Here is a 20,615-nt window from a genome sequence, read left to right on the forward strand (position 1 = left end):
GCTTCATGCTGATTGGTCCATTCTAAGCCTACTGATCCAGGCTTCTAAGCCAAACCATGCCAAGCCTAGTGATTGGCCCTTCACACCAAAGCCTACCGATGGCTGGCCCTGATTGGTCCACACTAAGCCTTCTGAACAGTGATTGGCTAGCCTGTAACTCCGAAACCACAACGCAGCGGCTTCAGACATGACGCACGGCAATCGTGGATTTCAACCTTTATTTGGTACAACAGGCTCCTGGTCCAGCGGCATCGTTCAGACTGGGTTGGTTCAGCGGCATAAGAGAGATCATTGGTCCCGCTCATCTCTTCCGCTCATTGGTCACTCAGCTCCCTCGGTAGACACCAATTGCTATTGGTTCATCTAACTGCAAGTGGTCTGCTCATTGGCCCATCTGAGTGCAAGCCTCTCATTCGTCACTTATGTCTAGAGCCCCCTAACAGGCTCCAACTGCAACTGGTCACTTCCACTCATCGCTAGACCCAACTGCTATTGGTCACTCCCTCTAATCTCTAGATGAGATAATATAAGTTTAAATGTGGGATATTGGAACTTTTACCATAAGATAGGTTTAGCCGGGGGGGGGGGGAGTAGGCTCCAACTGCTATCGGTCCATGCCTCCATCTGGCTGCTCACTGGTTCACAATGAACCTTTCCCACATGCTCTGATGGCGTCGAAGAAGGTTCCCTACACATAAATTAGCCGGTTGTATACCCTCTTTGCAAAGCTGGACAGCTGCGACGCGACTGTGAAAAAAAGTCCATGCATTGGTGACTCATTTCTATCCAACTGGTTCATACTTCTAGAGAGCCAGCGTTCGAAGGCTGAACAGCTTACATGCCGCCGCCTCCCGCTGTTCACATAGCCACAGTTGCTAATGGGAAATAAAAAGACGTGTTTACGGTACACATCTCAAAACACACTCAACACGAGTAAAGTTGGCTTCACCTAGTTGCATGCGTGCGTTAGGTCAAGCCCACCCCTGGGAACAAGCTTAGGATCGTTTTCTGTGTGTGCTTTGAAGTTCAACCTAAAAATTGTTTCAATCAAGCAGAATGGCAAATGATGCAATGGAGAGCGTTCATTCTTAAAAACGAATGTTGTGACAGACCCAGACAAAAAAAAAACATTTCAATGTGTATTAAACAAAGTGCAAAAAACTCATCGTGATGCTAAGCAGGGAAGCCAGCACGCGTTCGAAATAAGCAGGAAGAAGCACATGATCGAGAAAACATCGATATAGTTGATGATGTGCAGAGAACCTGGTTTGAGAGAAAAACAACTTGGATGATCAATAAACCCTATAGAGCTCGGGTGCATTTTTAATTTAGACAGCGCGCGTTCAACACACGAAATTAACTAAATCAAGCAGACAACTAATGACAAAACCATAGTGGCGCTATGTGGTGAAGTTCAACACGCACTGACGCTCCAACGCTTATTAAACAATGCTATGCACGCCCCCTGTCCAAACACGCACACGAAAAGCATGGTCTACCCGCGCTATCTTTTTTGCATAGTTCCAATCACTTCAGCGCGTGGTCTGGCTAAGCCTAAACGAAAAAATCTTGCCCCACTCGCCCCCCCCGTCCAATCATGCACACGAAAAGCCTGGACTACCCGCGATATCTTTTTTTCACAGTTCCAGTCACTTCTCGCGGTGGCCCCCTCCCTCCCTGGCATGCGTGGAAAATATGAACACTCTGCGCGTTCTGCCATTGCTAACACCACTCTCTAATCACGCGCCCTGGTTAAGCCTTTTTTTTTCGGGAAAACCCGCCGCCTGCCCCCCCCCTCCCAGACACGCGTCGTAAATATGAACACTCTCCGCCATTGCTAACACCACATCTCTAATCACGCGCCCAGGCACTCTAGAGTGGCTAACCCTAACGGCGCCAGCAGACATCGACACACGCAATCAATAGAAATACGTTCTAACGAAGGATCTCTAACGACGCCCGCCATAAATATGAACACGACACACTTACCGAGCCAACACACCACACGTAGTAGGTCATCCGCTCTCCGAACACTCCTCTGGGCATTAGTCCACGTCTGGGAACTAGTGTACAGTCTCTCGTCAAAAGATACCTGGGAAAGAAAGGAACAATCAGACGTACTCCTAGCTGTGTGTCCAAGGTTAACGTACGCAGTACACTGTTAAAACAGAACTTCACCACATAGCACGCTCCTAGCCAACCATCATACCGAATGATATCATGCCGTGTCATGATTTGTTCAAAACAGGGGGGAGGCGCCTATCTGGGACAAGATAATCTGTCCCAGATAGGCGCCTCCTCCCATTTTCAACAAATCAGTGCACAGAATGATATCATTCGGAATGATGGTTGGCTAGGAGCGTGCTATGTGGTGAAGTTCTGTTTTAACAGTGTAGGGTCGGCTTCTAATTCAACTACGCGGGCGATTTCGACAATTCAATGAAATTTTCTGGCACTATATCAGTCGTAACGCAATCCACTTCCCGCCATACTTAGAGTAGCACAGAAATCATTCTTAACACGCTGTTTTCTTTTCATAAAAGGGCTAATCAGGCCAGTGACATGCACCGCAAGAATGGATTCATCGCCATAGCTTACTCCTCCTGTCTACTCCGGCTCACGTGTGCATTGGAATGATAGCAATCTGTCCGACACATCAACACACGCATTAAATATGAACACAATGCACTCACTGCAATAGAGTCATAAATACCGCGGAAATTGAATGCACAGTACGCCGCAAGAAGTAAATGAACGGTTGAGGGGAAATACTGCTCCCCGCTCGACCGATCCTTCGATCCCCAATTCTCCGGAGCAACTGGCGAAAACTGGTTTCCGCGCCAAAGGGAGAGGGCGCTGACCCCCACTGATAAGCAAATCAGAACGCGTTGCACACGTAACGTCATCGATGACGTGTCAGCACGCTTCTCCTTGTTATACCGGGAGGGAGTGGCAAGGTAAGGTTGAACGCCCTGCGCTAGGCCTCATTTTTTTTTTTTCACAGTTCCAGTTACTTGGCCGCGTGGTCGATCTAAGCGGTAAACATCAACACCCTGCGCTACAAATGCGCAGTAAACACGAAAAGCCTGGGCTATCCGCGATACCTTTCTTGCACACTTCCAATCACTTCAGCGCGTGGTCGGGCTAAGCCTAAACGACGAAATCTCGCCGCAGCCGGCCCCGCCCCCCCCCCCCGTCCAAACACGCACACGAAAAGCCTCGCGAAAAGCGAGGTCAGAATTCGGCATAACCATATCAGGGCACACATAATAGAACTCTGACTGGCCAAGGATTAGTACGTAGGGGCGTCAATATCTCTAAATGGGGACTTCCGAAAAAGGGCCAATGTCCGGGTCAAGTCCGAGGGACTCATGAAATTTCCACTGAACAAGCAAGACAACGGAAATACGAGACACAGAAAGTCTAAGAGGGAGATCCACAATATGTAATTAGAATATTGAGCAGAAAATACCATAAAATGTATTTTAAATAGAGTACAAATACACAAAACAGAAAGTATTGAGTAGAGTACCAAAATACCGTAAATTGTATTTAAAATGCAGCATTTTAAATACAATATTCCAAATACGCACAAGTCTGATTACATTGAACGCGACAAAACTACTCTCCACCAGCCGGCGGACTGCATCAAAATGGCGCCTACCTGCTGGCTGGTACACGGATTTCGCATGGATTCAGGCTCTCGGGCGGCGCAAGTGCGACTCTGACTTCATAATAGGCTTCGTCCGCGAAGCGGCAAAAGATCCAAAGGTCACATTACTCTCTCTATATACGGTTCTGGATTTACGAGTGACGTCAACTGAGGAGCGACAGCGACGAAGGGTACCCGCTCGTCCGACGGACTTACCCACAGGTTAATGGTGTGAACTGAAAACCGGAACTGGAAACCGAAAACAAAAGGTTTTTATATTTAGTTCCTGAACGCAACAGACACCGTAAAAAAGTGAAACTACAATGCAGTATGCAGTGAACCCTCCTTATTATGAGCGTGGTTGTTCCCGAAATTTTGGTCGGAGGAGGAGGAGGGAGGAGGAGTGTCGTTGGGAGGAACCCGAAAGGTCTGCCTGCCTGATTAGGCGGCATGTTTCTCGGGAAGGGAAAGGTGGTGGAGAGGAGGAGAGGAAAGGGTGAAGTGGAAGACCAAGCGGAATCCGCTCGGGGGGAGGATAGCTGCGTCCATGGGCCGACTTCAGGGGAACTGTGCCGGCATACGCCTATTACACATCTGAGGGAAACCCAGGAAAAACCCCAGACGGCACAGCCGGCCCGCGGATTCGAACCGCGGACCTCCCAGTCTCCAAGCGCACGCGTTACCGCTGCGCCACCGGAGCTGGTGAAATTTTGGTCATAATGCGAATTAACGGCATCATATTAACGGGGGGATTTGCAGAGATTTCACCGCATTGTTCCCATGAGTATGGTCGTAAAGCGCGTATGTCAGATTATCGGGGGTCGTATTAACGAGGGTTGTACTACTTGGACTCAAGAGCCCGTACTGCAAAAACCCCGGACGGAGTCCATGACATCCATCGGTGTTTATAGGTAAGAAATTACAGAAAGGGGGCAGGCAACACGAGAGTTGCTCTTTAACGCGCCTACGGCATCTTTTTTGTGGGTCGACGGTATCGTGTATACGATAAGTGAGTTTCAAGTGGACTCGCTGTTGGGCACGTTGGTGACTAGACATGAAGATAAAAAACAAAGCGCTAAAAAGACACTACGGAAGAAGAGAAGACGGGACAGGCGCTAGCTCCAACGAACAGTTTAATGACACATAAAACCAGCGCACCAACCGCAGTACGCAGGGTAAGTGAGTTTGTGAGTGGTGAGAGGTTGGGCCTCTGCGAATCCTAGACATGGTATTGACTGTTCTGTGCAGACCATTTCGACGTTGATCGGTGCAGAAGAATTCCACGTACATTGTCCGAAGTAGGCACGATGCGTTTCCGAACCGCAAGTCAGTGCGGAACCAGCATATTCCGCACTGAAATTCATCCCCTCGCCTCAAAGATTCCGTCTTTTTTCCCACCAATACTTGGCGACTTGCTGTTACTTACATCAGCTACATCGTAGTCATTTGTGTACGAATCTCACATAACAACAATGTGCCAGAGCGCAACACGGGCTCTCTAAGCCACCCGGTAAGGGGGTTCCCGAAATCCACTATTAAGAATAAACCGCTTACGAATAAAACGTTCAAGAATAATCCGCTTAAAAATACACGGTTAAAAATATATCTCCTAAAATAAACCACATACTATACCCGCGTGGAGAGCACCGTTTAATAACCGACCATTAAAAATAAACGGTTTCAAAATCCCCTCACCATCTACCACGGAGGCAGATTTATTGCAATTAGCCCTAGGTTAGGTCAGGGTATGTTAGGTTAGTTTAGTTTGGTTTCGGTTAGTTTGGGATAGTTTAGTCTAGTTTGGTCCTGTGAGGTTAGTTTAACCCCCTTGCTTGCAGTTCACCTTTATTTTGGCTATACCACATGACTCTGGCAATTGTAAGGTGGATTTGGGTGGATTCTGAAACGTGCTAATATTCTTAACCGTGGATTCGTTAGCGTTTTTATTTAAACGGGGATATTTCGGCGTATTTCTGGGGATTATTTTTGTGCGTTGATTTTTAAGCGTACATTCTGGGAGATATATTTTTAACAGTGGGTACATACGCGTTTATTCTTGAAAGTTTTTGAAAGGCTCTTTGTTTTTCTCTATTCCACTTGGTACGACCTCGACTTTTTTTTTCTCTCTCCTCTGTTTTACATCTGGGAGAGAATAAACAGGGTTACTTTGCCTGCAGTAAATTCTCCTAACACGATGTGAAATTACAAACACACACATTCGTCACATTTTTGAACGTGTAGAGGACGATAGTCTTCCTCTACATGAGTCCCGACCGGCGATGATGGTATATTCCACGGAGAGGCGATGACGGTGGCCTATTTCCATGGCCGCGACGGTGGAACTCAGGCAGGTGCTCCAGGCGCGTGGCCATCTTCGTCATTGTCCACGGCCCGCTACAAACGAATATCCAACAACTTGACTGCTTGTTCTGTATATTCGTATATTTTCTGTTGGCCATGCTGAGGATATTGCTTCACCACTGACTCAAAAAATATGTAGGTTTCGACATAACCTGTAGATCTGTAGCTGTTGCCGATGTGTTGCCGCTGCAGATCTCCACACAACTCGGTAGGTGTGGCGACACTGTTCTGTCCTCCAAAACTGCAGCAGGGAACGAGTTCGCAAAAAGTGGCTATGAACTTGAAAGAACGCATTTGAAGATCCTGCTTAAGGTTAACCCGTAGGCAACTAACCTGGGCGTTTGAAATGTGACGCAGTGACCCTAAGAATGAACGTTACTGGAACGAACATGTCCGAAATAGTTGTTAGGCCGGAACAAAAGTATACACGCGAACTCGGAACCATAACTTTGCAGCCAGTAACTCAAGAGCTACACGTCTTACTGCGTCGTTGTTGAAGCATCAGATCTTGTGATGTCACCAACCCCGCAAGGTTCGAGTTCGCAAAAGTTCGAAACTTTCGAACTTTTCTCAGAAAAAGTTCGAAGTTCGCAAAAGTCCGACTTCACTGCGCTTGCGCTGGCGTGACCTGCCCGGAAACGTAAACAGTCCAACGTACGCCACTCAAGGCTTAATTAGGTTTAATGATATCTGACAATATGGCCTCATGTACGGTATGTTCGATAAATCAGTTAACTTTCCTTCGATTTGTACTTTTCTAGCAACAGGAACTTATACCTGCGCCTACCACGGTACCACCTAGCGTTCTTATACGTATACCTTCGCACAGTAAACAGGCAAAGCACGTAAGGAGAACGACGCAAAACTGTTAGCAGTTAAATGTTAAATGCAGAAACTTCGTTTACCACGAAGCCAGAACCCTAGTGGGCTCTGGTTTTGGGACGACTTTTGTCGCTTGCCTGTCATCCGAGGCCCCACGAAAAAATTCCGCTAAATTCAGCTCCAAACCTTTGCGAACCTTTGCGAAACTGACAAGAAATTCGAAGGTTCGTCGAACCTTGCGAACCACTAGGTTCACAGTCGAATCGCGGGTTCGCAAAAAAGTTCGTGACATATCTAATCAGAACACACAGAGCATGTGTTAATGCCAAGCATTGTTCCATTCCTGGAAGAAAACAGTGCAACGCAGAAAGGGTCATATTGTGAGCAAGAAGCCTTTCATTTGCATATGCGCGTTAATTAAACATTAATTTATGCTTTAAAGTTCAAGGAAAAGTTTGTACAGTTATATCGTACTAATTAATCCAACTGTACACCATTGTTCCATTGCCTGAAAGAAATTGAAACATGTTAACCCGTGGCATATCTGGTGTTTGCCGAAATCTGCTGTACTCTATTGTTACTGAAATGTGATATCATGTCAGGGTACGGCCACGTCTGCATATTCAGCGTGAAGCTGTCGAGCGGAACACATACAGAGCCGTCCAGAAAATGAAGACGTGCCTCGTTATATTTTGCGCTCTCTCGGGAGTTGCTGTTGGAAATCCGAACCCGGGTATGTCTGAAGTTGTTGCATAGATGGAGGTAACCACCCCTCGTGGTGATAGCTGCTGTTGGACTTCTATTTCGCGATCTTGTGTCTTAGCTTCCGCTGGTTATAGCCCTAGCCAAACTTTGCTGTATGGCTTGCTGTGTCATTGTTCAGAGCGGATACATTGCGTGAGGCGAACGCATACTAATCCTTCCTGTCCCCCACTCCTTCCTGCTGTCCTCTCTCCCTCTGGTCACATCTGTACGCGCTTCATAGCCACGGTTGCTGCGCGGCGCAAACACGGAATAAAAATAAAGGCTTTTAAAAAACCGCGTTCATTTACGCCGGTTACGATGGCCTGCTACGGGCTAATGGCAGGCCAACCTGACGGCACCGTTATTATCCGCGCCGCAATCTTCTAAACCAATACCAAATAATTACCGGAAGAAATTAGTCTCGGAGGAAGACTTTTTCTGGAATATTTTCGCCGATGGTCCGTATTCGTAAATTTCCAACTTCAAAGTAAACTTTGCAAATGAGGGTCTTCTTGCTCAGAACATGGCCGATGTCCCAAGTATCGTTACGAAAATTAAAAGTTATTATACCGCCCCACTTGGCAAGGGGGACCTTCGTGTAGCACACTGTAGAATAATCATTGCTCGCTATGTAAAATTTGTGGTGAGGGCTGTGCAAGCATTGCATCTTTGCTTCCCTACTACTAAGAGCTTTCACCGCGCCATAGCGCAGGGCCAGGAGGTGATCGGAGGTGGAGATAGAGCCAATTAGGACATGGCGACGTAACGTAGGCGAGGGTATAAGCATTGTTCCAGCATACTTCGTGGTGGATGCATTGGTGGCGAGGCCACTACACTGTTCCTGTATTAGCTCCAGCGTGTGATTGGCTTGTCGAAACTTTGCCCCGTTCGGTGAAAAGACCGGAGAACTTCAGCAATGCAAGCACGCAACTCTCGGTTACCCTTCGGGTACGCTAACCACTATGCTACGCCAGCAGTACATTTCCTCATTTAACGAATTTCAACGAAAAAAATTCAACGAATGAAACGCGCACTCGCTCTCCTCATACACTCCCTTACATGTTTTTGAGGAGAGCACGTGAAGCGAGTATGTTGTGCCCCATTCGTTGGATGAGGCTGCTTGGTATGTCGTCGGCAAGCCACCAGCCGCATAGTGTAATCCTTTAATTTTCTTTTTATTTATTTGCCAATAGAGCGAGGAGGTAGCTGGTTCAACTCCATTTGCCGTCTGGATTTCCGAGGACAGACCATGAGGGCTGTGTTGTGTTCGTTTGTTTTTCTTTCTTTCTTTCTTCTTTTTGTTCCAGTCTCAGAACGAGGGCTGACCTTAGAGTGGCTGAGTGGCTGACAGCGGGAGCCGATCTTCGCAATGTCTGCCCTTTAGTAAGAATCGACGTTCGTCGGATGCGCCCATTTATAATTCCACAAAATATGTACGCTCGCGGGACACGCGCAGTATGAATCGTGACGTTAAGTCAGGAAAGAGAAGCGACGCTACGTCCTCCGTATCGGGTGTCAGGCACAAATGAGATAATGGCGTGGCCCCGCTGGTCGTTGACGGCAGAGGACTTGGGAGGCAAAGTGTTACGCCGTAACTGCGTACGACTAACGCGGAAGTGATAAAGACCGTCTGGCTAACGCTATTCTTAGTGGTCGGAGCCGTAAAACGCATCAGTGCATAACGTTCACCTCAGATAAATCGTTAGTAAGCCTTAAAGAATGATGTGGAGCGACAAAGAAAACGTGCAAGGTAAGGAAACTTTGTGACCTCCGAGAGGTTATAGCTTGAGCGACAAATTCGAGAAAGTCTTATCATGCTCCGAAAAGGAGATGAACATAACAGTGACTACTGAAAACTTTTGAATAGATGCCGCAGGAGAATCTGACCCAATGAACCTAAAGCATACCTCATGCCGGGGCAAATGAAAATTGCAAATGAAAAAAAAAAGAGAGAGAAACGAATGAAAAACAAGACATTCTTCTCTCGTAACAGAACGGAATACTGCTGGTCCTGTCGGCTGCGCCATGTCAGGCACAAATGGGAATGAAAGTGAAAAAATGGCTAGGAAGCATGCGAGCTGGTGAAGATGATGCATAATGGAAAAACCCCGAGACTAGGGAACACGAAGGGACAGACAGCTGGGAAGACGGCGTGGTCCAGCTGGTCGTTGACGACCGGTGATGACAACGTGGCGGCCCAGATGACGTCCCCGTTTGGCGAGGACAGATGTTGATGAATAAACCAACGGAACAGCAGATGTGTTACCAAATGCAAGATAGACGTTTGTTAAGACCTTAGGTCGGCAAAGGGCAGAGCTAAAGAGTTCATAGACGTTAATGAATAGACGCTGGCCGATGAACTCCCCTGGTCTCTGTCGCGCCTATCGCTTTTGTGCATGGGCGATGCCACGATGAACGAGACGATTGGTCGACGGTAGTGATGCAGACGCTGTTTCAGCTCACACGGGACAGCCAACACCATTTGTGAACGAACTCCGGTATGGCAGCACACGCGCAAGCGCCGCCAGGAAGCCCGCTTCGTTTGCTCTCTTGTGGGTGTACCGGAATCCTTACGTGCCCGTTCTTCGCCATTTCGTAACTTTGCAAGTGCGTTTCTGCGCGTTTGCTCCGCTTTCGCAGGTACTCCGTGAGTCTATGACCGTCGGCGTTGGGAAAGGAGACTGAGGTGATGAATTCGATGCTCGACGTTCGCGTTGAAGACAAATTTTGATCTGCCCAGAATATCGTTAATATCACTGGGACACGCCTACAAGGCTGCGAACGTCCGCAATATCTCTACATCCGCAGGATATATGGGAATATCCTACAACGACGTATTCGCGTTTTCGTCTTTTCAAAAAAAGCAAAAAACAGGTATCCTAGATCCCATTAATATCCCTGGGACATGCCTACAAGGCCGCGAACGTCCGGAATACCTGGACATTCACAGGATATCTAGGGAACATCCCACAACGACGTATTCGCGTTTTCGTTTAAAAAGAAAAAAACAACAACAACAACAAAGAAACAGATATCCTAGGTGGTCTGCAGGGTATCGTGCTCATGATGTTTACATATCTCAAAAATAAGCCCGGAGACCCAGGGATAACCATCGGAGATCCAGGAGAGCAGGGTTCAAGTACTCATTTAACGTCGTAGGAATGTCATATGGAGCCCTCTGGAGATATACGGATGAATGTGGGACGTTTAAAGAATCTTTCCGAATGTCAATTTCGTTGTAACTTTTCCATAGTGCTGGCAGCAAGCAAAAATAGCTTCTGTGATCGCGAGATATAGGCTGAACATGTAAAAGCATGCAACAAATAAGTAACAGCAATGTATTTACGTAGCACTCTTCATGCAACAGAGAAACATTCGTTTTACAGATCCACTCAGCACGTAATCATAGTATAGCGGCGATAACCTGAATTAAAATATTTGACACGAAGGCGTATCTGGAATGCTCTTGGGTGTACTTTGATTCGATGCAGATATACGGGAGTCGCGAAGACCACACTTGACTTGTAAACTTAATTTGTAGTTCATTCAGTTCGGAAATGGAGGTTACTGCTGTTTCCCTCTGCGCCCAACGCAATATCTTCAAGCATAGTGCAAGGTACGGCACATATGTTGGTCACACAGTGTTATACTGTACTCTGATGAACCTTGCACTGCCACGAAGACAGCTATAAAATGACAAAAAACATTTTCACATATCTAACGAGAAGGTGTGACATCGCACTGGATTACAGTGTAACATCTCTGAAGGAGCACGCTTACATTAACTAAAACCGAGGATTTGAGAATATCCTGCGAATATCAAAATAACCCAAAGTACATCGCTGAGGCGTTCATGAGATGTGAAGAAAAAAAAAAAGGACAAACCATAGTCTCCCGGACGTACATGTGACGTCTACGGGCTCTCTGCAATGATCCATGGGACATCCGAACATCCAGTTTGGGATAACACCTGGACATTCCACAGACGTCTATGGCTTGCAGGGTAACGACGACCGGTGATCGTCACCAACGACGGTGATCGCTGGTGACGCCCCAGTGCGCAAATACGGAACCAATAAAGATAGCTTCGCTGCCATGTGGGCGAAAATAAATAATAGGGTATTGTAAAGAAAGCTTCCGAGATCGCCAGTATAAGTCACGTGACACAAGCTGTCTATGAACGATATCTTTAGAACGAAATAATTTATTCTTCATGCGCTCTCGTGCGGCTTCACGGTTGAGTCAATAGAAAGCAATGTTCTTTTTTTGTTGTCTTTTTTCACTTGCATCATAGCAATCACCACGGCCATTGGAGAGCCAAATCATCACATTACTGCGTAGATCAGGCATGGAACATCTGAGTTATCCTCTCTGCTTTCATGCTTTCACAGGTGGAACGGGCGGACTCCCACAGCAAATAACATTTCAAGTTTTCGTCGCCTATGACGACATCTTCCAGGCTAATTTCAGTAACCAAACCTTGGGAACGCAGTATGCCGCTGCGTTCTTCAATGCGGTAAGCAACCGGACGCCACAGAATGATATATGCGCGTTGCATTATTCACACGGCGGGTACCCACAAAGTAATCTAATTTATTTCTTAGTACAAAATATACATTGGATATCACTGGCCTTCAATTATTGGTATTCAACACGGGGTACATTTCACCGTGATAGATGCAGGTCCTTGATTGCAGTGCTTGTATCCCCGTTTTCTAGAAATATACAGGCATGCAGGCCTTCCTCATATATTCTTTCCAACCTCGACGGAGAACCTGAGCAGACAAGGTGCTTTACTGCAGGCGGATCGGAAGCTTTAGTTTAGTACGTAGAAATGAGCATGACAACGACCGAAGCATTCGAAAAGGTCGTTTCCGGTACGCCTCTTCGATTTCGCTACACTCGCTGCATCAGCCCAACCATCTCAGTGCAAGTTCGTAGGAGCAGAATGATTCATAATTTAGACAACTTTAACGTCAGACAGTTTAAACCATTTGTCAACATTATCAGTGCCTTAGTTGCCTCTAGTCTACAATAGCGGTCCCTGGCGAGAACGCTGTGCAGTAAGTCTGCAGATAAATTAGAAGACAAGGATGCCCTAGAACAGGCTTAGGAATCGCTGGAGTGGCATAACAGGCTTAGCGACAGCATTTTGCGGTCTTCAGCTCTACCTGCTGATCCTTCGGGACGTGTTGTAACACAAGTACAGCTTGCCTGTACTTGCCTGTAAAATTCTACGAAGGCTAATAGATCGGAGTGGACATCATAGAAAAATATGGATATGTTAGTCCAGTCTGGACTGGCTACTCCAAAAGGCGTTTGTGGGTGGAACAATATAGCAATGATCAACTGTGGTCAAGTATGTTTACTGATGTACTTTCTTTGGTTTTGCAAAGTGGATGTAATAGATGAACGTCTTCGGTAACTGATTCTGAGCGATTCTCCTGTCGTTGGTTTGAAAATTTTGGTATCGTCGTATCTGTGACCCAACACAGTAATGAAGTAACGACGTGAAAACAGTAAACGAGTAAAAACACCCTTTGAACGGGTGCTTTTCCATGAAAACGCTGTCTTTGGCACCCTTTAACACCCTTTTAGGAGGGGGTTTAACAATCGTACACCATCCTAAAAGGGCGCAAAAGAACGCATTTTCAAGGAAAAGCACCCTTTCAAAGGGTGTTTTACGCAGAATACACCCTCTAAAAAGGGTGTTCCAGACTATAGGGTGTAAAAAGTGGTGTGAGTTACAGGACGGGCCATTTACAGCCATAAGGACGTTTTTCAGTTTACAATGTGTTCTTTCTGCACTCACAGCATGGTACACGTAAGAATTGCTTAATATGATTTAATTGCTTAATGGAGAGTTATTAACGCTACGTCCTATCTGACAGGTGCTAATATACGCTCTTGCCGTGATTTGAAATTTCAGATCAATGTCATTTTTGCACGGATGACCAATCCGAGAATCAAGTTTGAGGTTTCGAGGTTGTACGCTGAGGTAAGAACGTACGGAGCGACGGCTACGGAGCACACTGGCAGAACACACACAGGACAAGCGTGTGTTCCGTCCGAGTGTTCCTTGGCTTTCGTCCAGTATGTTTAGTTTGAACTAACACGCTCTCTCTCTTTGTATTTACAGGTAAGAACAGGGGATGATAGGTTGATGGACTCAAGGAAGTACTTTTTTTTATTTTATCGTTCTTTAATCACCGTACGGTACCGCAGCGTCAGTTGCGTCCGATAAACGGTAATGTAGTCCCTGTGGTTACCGCGCGTAATGAGGGGTTAATTCAGGGACTTTGCGAGAGTGTCGGGTGCGGTTTGGGTCTAACGACAACATGATGTAGGCACGGCTTCAGATCAATTCAAAAAATGGAAAGGTGGTGCGGGGGGGGGGGGGGAGGACAGCCCGACCCTTCCTATGGTCCTGGTGATATAACAGCGAACGCAGCGCCATCTGGTACAACTTGTACAGATCAATATACATAAACTACCGTTCTTTGTTCATAAGCATAATTGCGTTTTCGTCCATCTGGCTCCTTCAGGAATTTTCCAGCAGTGCGATGGGGCTTAGCTTCCCCCCCCCCCCCCCCCCCGCGATCGACGTTTACGGATGAGACGGTAGCTTGGACGGTACAATGGGGGTACTACATATGATCGGGTGTATTCTATCAACTACTATGATGCTCAGATGCAGCGGATGTAGTTATGCGCTTTACGGATTAATATACGAGATTTTTGCACGCAGAATTCATGGCCGTGGCATACTGTTCTTGAAGCAGCGTATGCACGCGAGATATTTTACGCCGTCCCTCGTCTTACACACCGCTCGCCACAGCCTGCAGCTAGCCACTAACAGCACGCTACACAGGCATGTTAACCACCACTGTAAACCGAAAAACACCTTTATGGGGGTAAATGGCTTGTCCTATAACACACACCACTTTCTACACCGTATGGTTTGGAACACCCTTTTCAGAGGGTGTATTCTGTGTAAAACACCCTTTGAAAGGGTGCTATGCCTTCAAAATGCCGTCGTTTGCACCCTTTATACACCCGTTTAGGAGGATGTTTAACCTTACACACCCCTAAACGGGTGTAGAAAGGGTGCAAACGACGGCATTTTCAAGGCATAGCACCATTTCAAAGCGTGTTTTACACAGAATGCATCCTCTAAATATGGTGTTCCAGACCATACGGTGTAGAAAGTGGTGTGAGTTATAGGACAAGCCATTTACCCCCATAAGGGTGTTTTTCAGTTTACAGTGCACGGAGCAAAGCGCGCTGTGGATCTCTCCTCCTGCTTCTCCAGTGTGCTTGCCGCTTTTGCTATGCTTGCTTTCCCCTACCAACTTCCCGCTTTCTAGATTGAGTTTGTATACACTTTCAACGCGCGTGGTTTTTCTTCCTTTCTTTTTCCGAAGGTATTATTGCTGATTTAGCCCAATAACCACGTTTGGTGTATATGTATTACGGTTCAGAAGATGCTTTACTGGAACTTGGAACATGATGCCATGTTTGTCGCCACATCTTTTAAGTCTAAGAGAGTTCCCGCAATTTTAAACGTGGTGGATCGTCCGTACTTGTAGGAGGCGGGGTTTACACCTGCTCTTACCTTGGTTGACAACGACGTGGACTTCAACGCAAGTCTCGGTTCGATCGCAAAATTCGTCAGCACACGACCGGAGATGAATTCGTCGGACATCGTGTTTGTTTTTTGCGGGTGAGTATTATCCGGTACTTTCTAGTCCCGTACTATAATAACTATTGTTTTCCTCATATTGCAGACGGAAGGTTTTCACAAAGGACAGCCACGGCAAGAAATTGTACAGTCCTCGAGGTACGACACCAGCGGCGTTGTCTGTCTATTGAGGTGTCGATATACAGTGCACGAATACATTCGCAGACATCGCGATTTAATGCTGATAAAAATGTGATGTTTGTGGACTATGACCATTACCGTTTTTAGGGCGAGGGCAGTACTATTTTTGAACCGTGATGTGGGCAAGCTTACGCTTCTCCCATCCTACAGAAGTAATATCAGTTGAGGGAGCCCGTATTGAACAGCATGAAAAAAAATTGTTACTCAGCAGACAAAGCGTTGTAGACACAGATTGGGTCTGGCCACAGTATAGTTGTAAGACCTTGATAAGGATTGAGATGTAATGGACTCGTACCACCTGATGCGCCCTCTGAGGTGCTTCTCAAGTTTCCCAGCAGTCTTTTCAAATCGATGGCACTCGCACATAGGATAGTTTTCGGTGAATTTCGCTCGGTACGAACGTTATCCCCGTCTCACCCAGTCACTCTGGGGGCCCGCTCTTTATGTGCCCACATGTACATGCCGCTCCTGCACACAGTTGGCTCGTGGTCCTCACAGGAGTAGTGGCATCAGTACCTTGACTGCGTGCAAAGTCTATATTCCTCGGTTCTGTTGATGCTGCTCTTCAATGCCGAGTGTGAGATTCCTCAGCAACCTATTAGTCTCATTGTTCCTAAACTGGTATGAGTGACTTTGTTCCTGCAGGAAGGCAGTTGTAGCTAATGATGCAACTCCCACAAATTGACTCCTGTGGACTCCAGAGACTGTCCTTCTGTGAACCCGGAAGAAAATTACCTTTTCAAAATATCAAAATACTGTCGGCTCCTCTCTAACAGGGGAAAGCGCTCATATTTAACATCGTTACCGGTTTTACCGGTTCAAACCGGTTGGAGACGGTATATTTTGCGCTGCTGCGGAGCTGAAGCCGAACCGAATCGAACAACGTAAAGGCTTCCACCTTGGGTGTGACATGGGGCGGAGCTCTGGAGAAGAGACACTAAAAATGCCGGATGCATTTAGGAAAAAACACATCAAAAACAGCCAAGTAACAAGAAGGGCACTGAATGTTGCGCTAATCCCTTGACGTTTGTTCGAGGTAACCTGAATCTGAATTCCAGCGACAAATTCAGCTCCCAGCTTGCTACGGCAGCAGTTTCTTACGGCACTAGCGGTGCTTTAATAGATTAAAAAAAGAAAAACTGGAACTTCAGAACGAACTGAAGCATGTTTTACGGCGATAGCAGTTAAGGGTCTAATTTCTTGAAGAAGGTGTCCTGTACGTTGCATCGTCGACAAGTCTGCGAGAGGAAGCGAAGACACAAACAACGAGATAACGGATATGGCGAGCAATGTTACAGTGACAGCAGTTATCTCAATCCGCGTTGATCACTTGCAAGCTCGGTGTCTCTGACGGAATAGTAATCACAGCTACTGCCATTCTAAGCCGCATCAGCTTTGACGACGAGGGCGTACAGACGCGCATGCGGCTCCACTTTGCGGAAGACGCCACCGGCACATGAACAGCTGTGTCGCTGTCCTTCATCTGATGCCAATGTGTCCTGCGACGTATCAGTTTCTTGTTTAGTTTTTTCTGGCAGACCTTTCCTTTTAATAAATGTATATTCCCCCCACCCCAGTTTCTTCTTCCTTTCCCCGCTGTCTTACAGATATTGCTTTTGGAGCGAGACAACAAACAACTTTATTTCAGGATCATGGGTGGAGAGTTTCATCGCCGGGGGCGATACTCTCCCCCCCCCCAAGCAGCACAATGTACTGAAAGTCGAGTGCAATAGGGGTGGACGGGTAGGTGGAAGGCCTTGAACAGGATTGCGAAACTGAAGAACATTGATAAGACACATACCGTCCACCCCTATTGCACTCGACTTTCAGTACAATGTGCTGCTTGGGCCATTGCTGGAGGGGAAGCGGGTGGTGGTGGTGGTGGTGGTGATAGGGCTTGCCGTTGTCGGCCTCACGTATGTGGGCAACGTCACGACTCACGCCCTGGGGGAATGTGCGTCCTGGGCAGACTTCTAAGGGAACTGTGCCGACATATGTCTGAAAGCGTCTGAGGAAAACCCAGGAAAAACCCCAGACAGCACAGCCGGCACCTCCCAGTCTCGAGGTGACATGGCCAGCACGCTAACCACTGAGCCACGGGAGCTGGGAAGCTGGGAGCCAGGGGAAGCGGGGAATGAAGGAATGGGTCCCGTTACAATGTAACGGGACCAATGGGAACAATGTTTGGAGCCAGAGAATAACACTCTTCTGTTTATTTTTAGGTATCACGTGGGAGGGCGGAATATGTAACGACGAAAGAAAGGTGGTTCTCGTCAACGACATTGCGAGTATTTTTTACGCCTTGCCTTACGCTGGGTCCGAGCTCGCACGCCTGTGAGTAAACAGCCTCATTGTCGTTCGCAACTTACCATCCATGTGAAGCTCTGTGCTGATGAATACTGCTATTTTGGCGCACCTAAGTCAATGGAAAGACGCAGTGATGGGCAGTATTTGAAGTATTCGGTACTTGAGTAGTACTTAAAGCACTTTGGGGGTACTCTTACCGCCGTGGAGGTACTGGGGCTATGAGCGGTGTACACGCTCGAGAGATCCTGTGAGCACAGAATGTTTGCGAGTTGTGCTGCGCAGATACATAGACTTGAGAGGGCTGGTTATCCGAAAGCAATTATTACTGATATGTTGAGTCGTGTGTTAACACGTTTATTAAAAGGAGAGAAACGAGAAAAGGTTAGAGAGAAGGATAAGTTCGCCGTCATTAAGTATGTGCATAAGGCATCGCATAGGTTAAAGAAATTATCTATGAAGTTTAGGGTAGACGTCGTGTTTAGAAAGGGGTGGGGTCTTAATTCCCTACTTAATAGGGTAAATAAGGAGCGGAACACTGGTTGTAAAGCTGGACATCAAACAAAGTACGTTAAGTGTGCTATAGGGGTAGTATATTGTATTCCATTAAAATATGCGTAGAAATATGTAGGACAGACAACACGTTGCTTAAACACGAGGCTAATGGAACATAATCAAAAATAGGAAAAGAATGGAAACGACACTAGGTGGGCACCTCGCACGGTGTAAGGGATGCGAACCCGACTTAAATAGCACAGAAGTTTTTAATCAAAACAAGAAATGAGGGGCGTTGGTATATTTCGAAGCCTTAACGATAAAGAAATTGGGGAACTTGTGTATAAGTGTGCCGTCTGTAACTTTGTCTGATAAGATAGAATGTTTTCTTGCGTAGAATGTTTTCTCGCGTGATGCTGTGCTAGTGTGGAGAGGAGGTATTGGGTTTAAAAGGAAGGTAGTGACAGAAATAAACTCATATGGTTGCAGTCAGGTGCTGTGTGCCGTCGCTTAGTTTGTGTTCGTCACGTCCCCCTGTTTTACCTTCGCACTGGGGTTTTACCGATTTTAAAATGTCATACCAACCCGCCCAAGTTTTGACCTTGTTCCATATTCCTGAGAATGATACGTTGGCGATCAATAAGGTGATACAGACAAAGGTAACTGTGTTGGGAACATGAAAGTCGTGCGCCTTGACCTGGCGGCGGAAATGCACCTCTACATCCGCCGCCCGTTCACGACGTCTCGTGAGGCGTTCGCCAAGTGAGAGCTGGACATAACCGTAACTCCACCTGGGGACGAACCAATGTCATGTGACCCAGGCGTTTAACTTGAGAAGGAGCGGGGTGGGGGGAGTTGCGGTTTCAAGTACCCTGCACAGTAGAGTTTTGTAACACTTTTTTGGTGTAACTGACTTGTCCCATGGCGCACACCTTTTTGGCGCTGCCTTTACACCCGGATCGAGGAAACAAGAGAAGTAATATTTGGATGACTCGAAAGTGGTTGCATACGTTAACGAGTTTTTTCTCCACTCATTCATCTTTTAAGCATTTACGATGTAAAGCTAAATTTAAATTAATGAACTTTTTTTTATCTGAGTTTCAGGCTGGGTGCGCCTGCATCCTGCATACCACATACTCCAAACCTAGGTGGTCGGAGATACCTGTTCAATCCCTCAAACTGCGCTAGGCATAACATCACAAAATTTCTCGGGTGAGTGTTGTTCATGTTCTTTGTACTGCGGAATATGCTGTTTGACAGTAACGCTAACTTCATAGATTCCACCTTACAGCACTGACACTTTCATGATAGCTGTAGTTATCATGTGATATGATAACAGCAGCTATGAGTGGAGGTCGGCACGTAATGCACGGCCTTGGTCAGTTGATGTTGCAGAAACAAAACGTCACACAGGCGTAAATCACGTAGACTTCGGGCACTACCACTGATATTGCATCATCGTCATCCCTTAGGTGGCCAACAACGAGCTCCCAAACTGTTTCTCTCACGTGGTTGATATCATTCCCCCAGCCCGGGTTCGCTATCATCTGCGTCGTCATATCACTTCTTTAGTCGTACAAATGGGACATACCTCCAAGAATATAATGAGTAAATGTTCGAAACACTGGAAAACCTTTGTATCATGTCAATGAGGTAGAGTTTCTGTGCCTGTTCACGCCTTTGGCGAAATATTTAAGTTATAGGTAAAGAGCTACTACACGAGACTGGGATACTCATATGACATTACGCCATTTCGTGGAAAGGTTGTCGGTACTAGAGCCCTGCACAGGCCCCCAACCCGGCCCGCGGGCTGGGCCGGGCTTGTTATTGGCTGTGTGCTCCGCGCCGGGCCCGGCCCGGGCCGACAAAAGACGCCAGCACGGCGAGCCGAGCCGACAAACATGGTTCCGAGAGTCAGGCTCGACCGGGTCACGCAGCTAATTCCATGCAATGGAGGACTATTAGTTCATGTCATCACGTGCTTGCGTCATTCCTGTGCATAGTATTTGCAAGGACAGGCGAAGGACACTAGATTCTGCGTATTATTCGACCCTCTATATCATTATCAAAGCCACTTTACATTGCTCCTGACTCCTCACGTATTACACAAACAGGTTCGCAAAGCTTGGTGAGAGGGGTAAGGATTGGGAGGAGTCTGTCGACGGCATCCTCTAGGTCCACAAAAACTTGGGAGGGTATCGGTAACGCGCTTGCACGCGCGCGTCCTGGATTTAATTTGGCCTCGTGCTGTTGTGGTGTCAAACCGACAGTTCTTGTATGTTTGTGACAGTGTCTTCTCTTGTTATAAGTTTACTTATAAGTTTGTGTGAACGCGTACGTCACGTCTGGAAATAC

General features: G+C 46.9%; 1 protein-coding gene across 2 annotated transcripts in view; it reads left to right on the forward strand.

Annotated features, from left to right (window-relative positions):
• Nucleotides 1–17,838, forward strand: part of LOC135377127 (uncharacterized) — an 83,573-nt gene extending 65,735 nt beyond the window's left edge. Inside the window, exons 1-6 of one of the 2 annotated variants that reach the window (XM_064609436.1) lie at nt 7,440–7,568; nt 11,971–12,095; nt 13,509–13,577; nt 15,169–15,302; nt 15,367–15,419; nt 17,684–17,838. In XM_064609436.1, the coding sequence (XP_064465506.1) occupies nt 7,505–7,568; nt 11,971–12,095; nt 13,509–13,577; nt 15,169–15,302; nt 15,367–15,419; nt 17,684–17,799 (561 nt within the window). In that variant the 5' untranslated portion in view covers nt 7,440–7,504 and the 3' untranslated portion in view covers nt 17,800–17,838. Of the gene's footprint in view, nt 1–7,439; nt 7,569–11,970; nt 12,096–13,508; nt 13,578–15,168; nt 15,303–15,366; nt 15,420–17,683 lie in introns of those variants that run through there. The other variant, XM_064609435.1, reaches the window with a different exon arrangement.
• The last annotated feature ends 2,777 nt before the right edge of the window (nt 17,839–20,615 follow it).

This window comes from Ornithodoros turicata, chromosome 1 (genome assembly GCF_037126465.1).
Source record: "Ornithodoros turicata isolate Travis chromosome 1, ASM3712646v1, whole genome shotgun sequence".
Lineage (NCBI taxonomy): Eukaryota > Metazoa > Arthropoda > Arachnida > Ixodida > Argasidae > Ornithodoros > Ornithodoros turicata.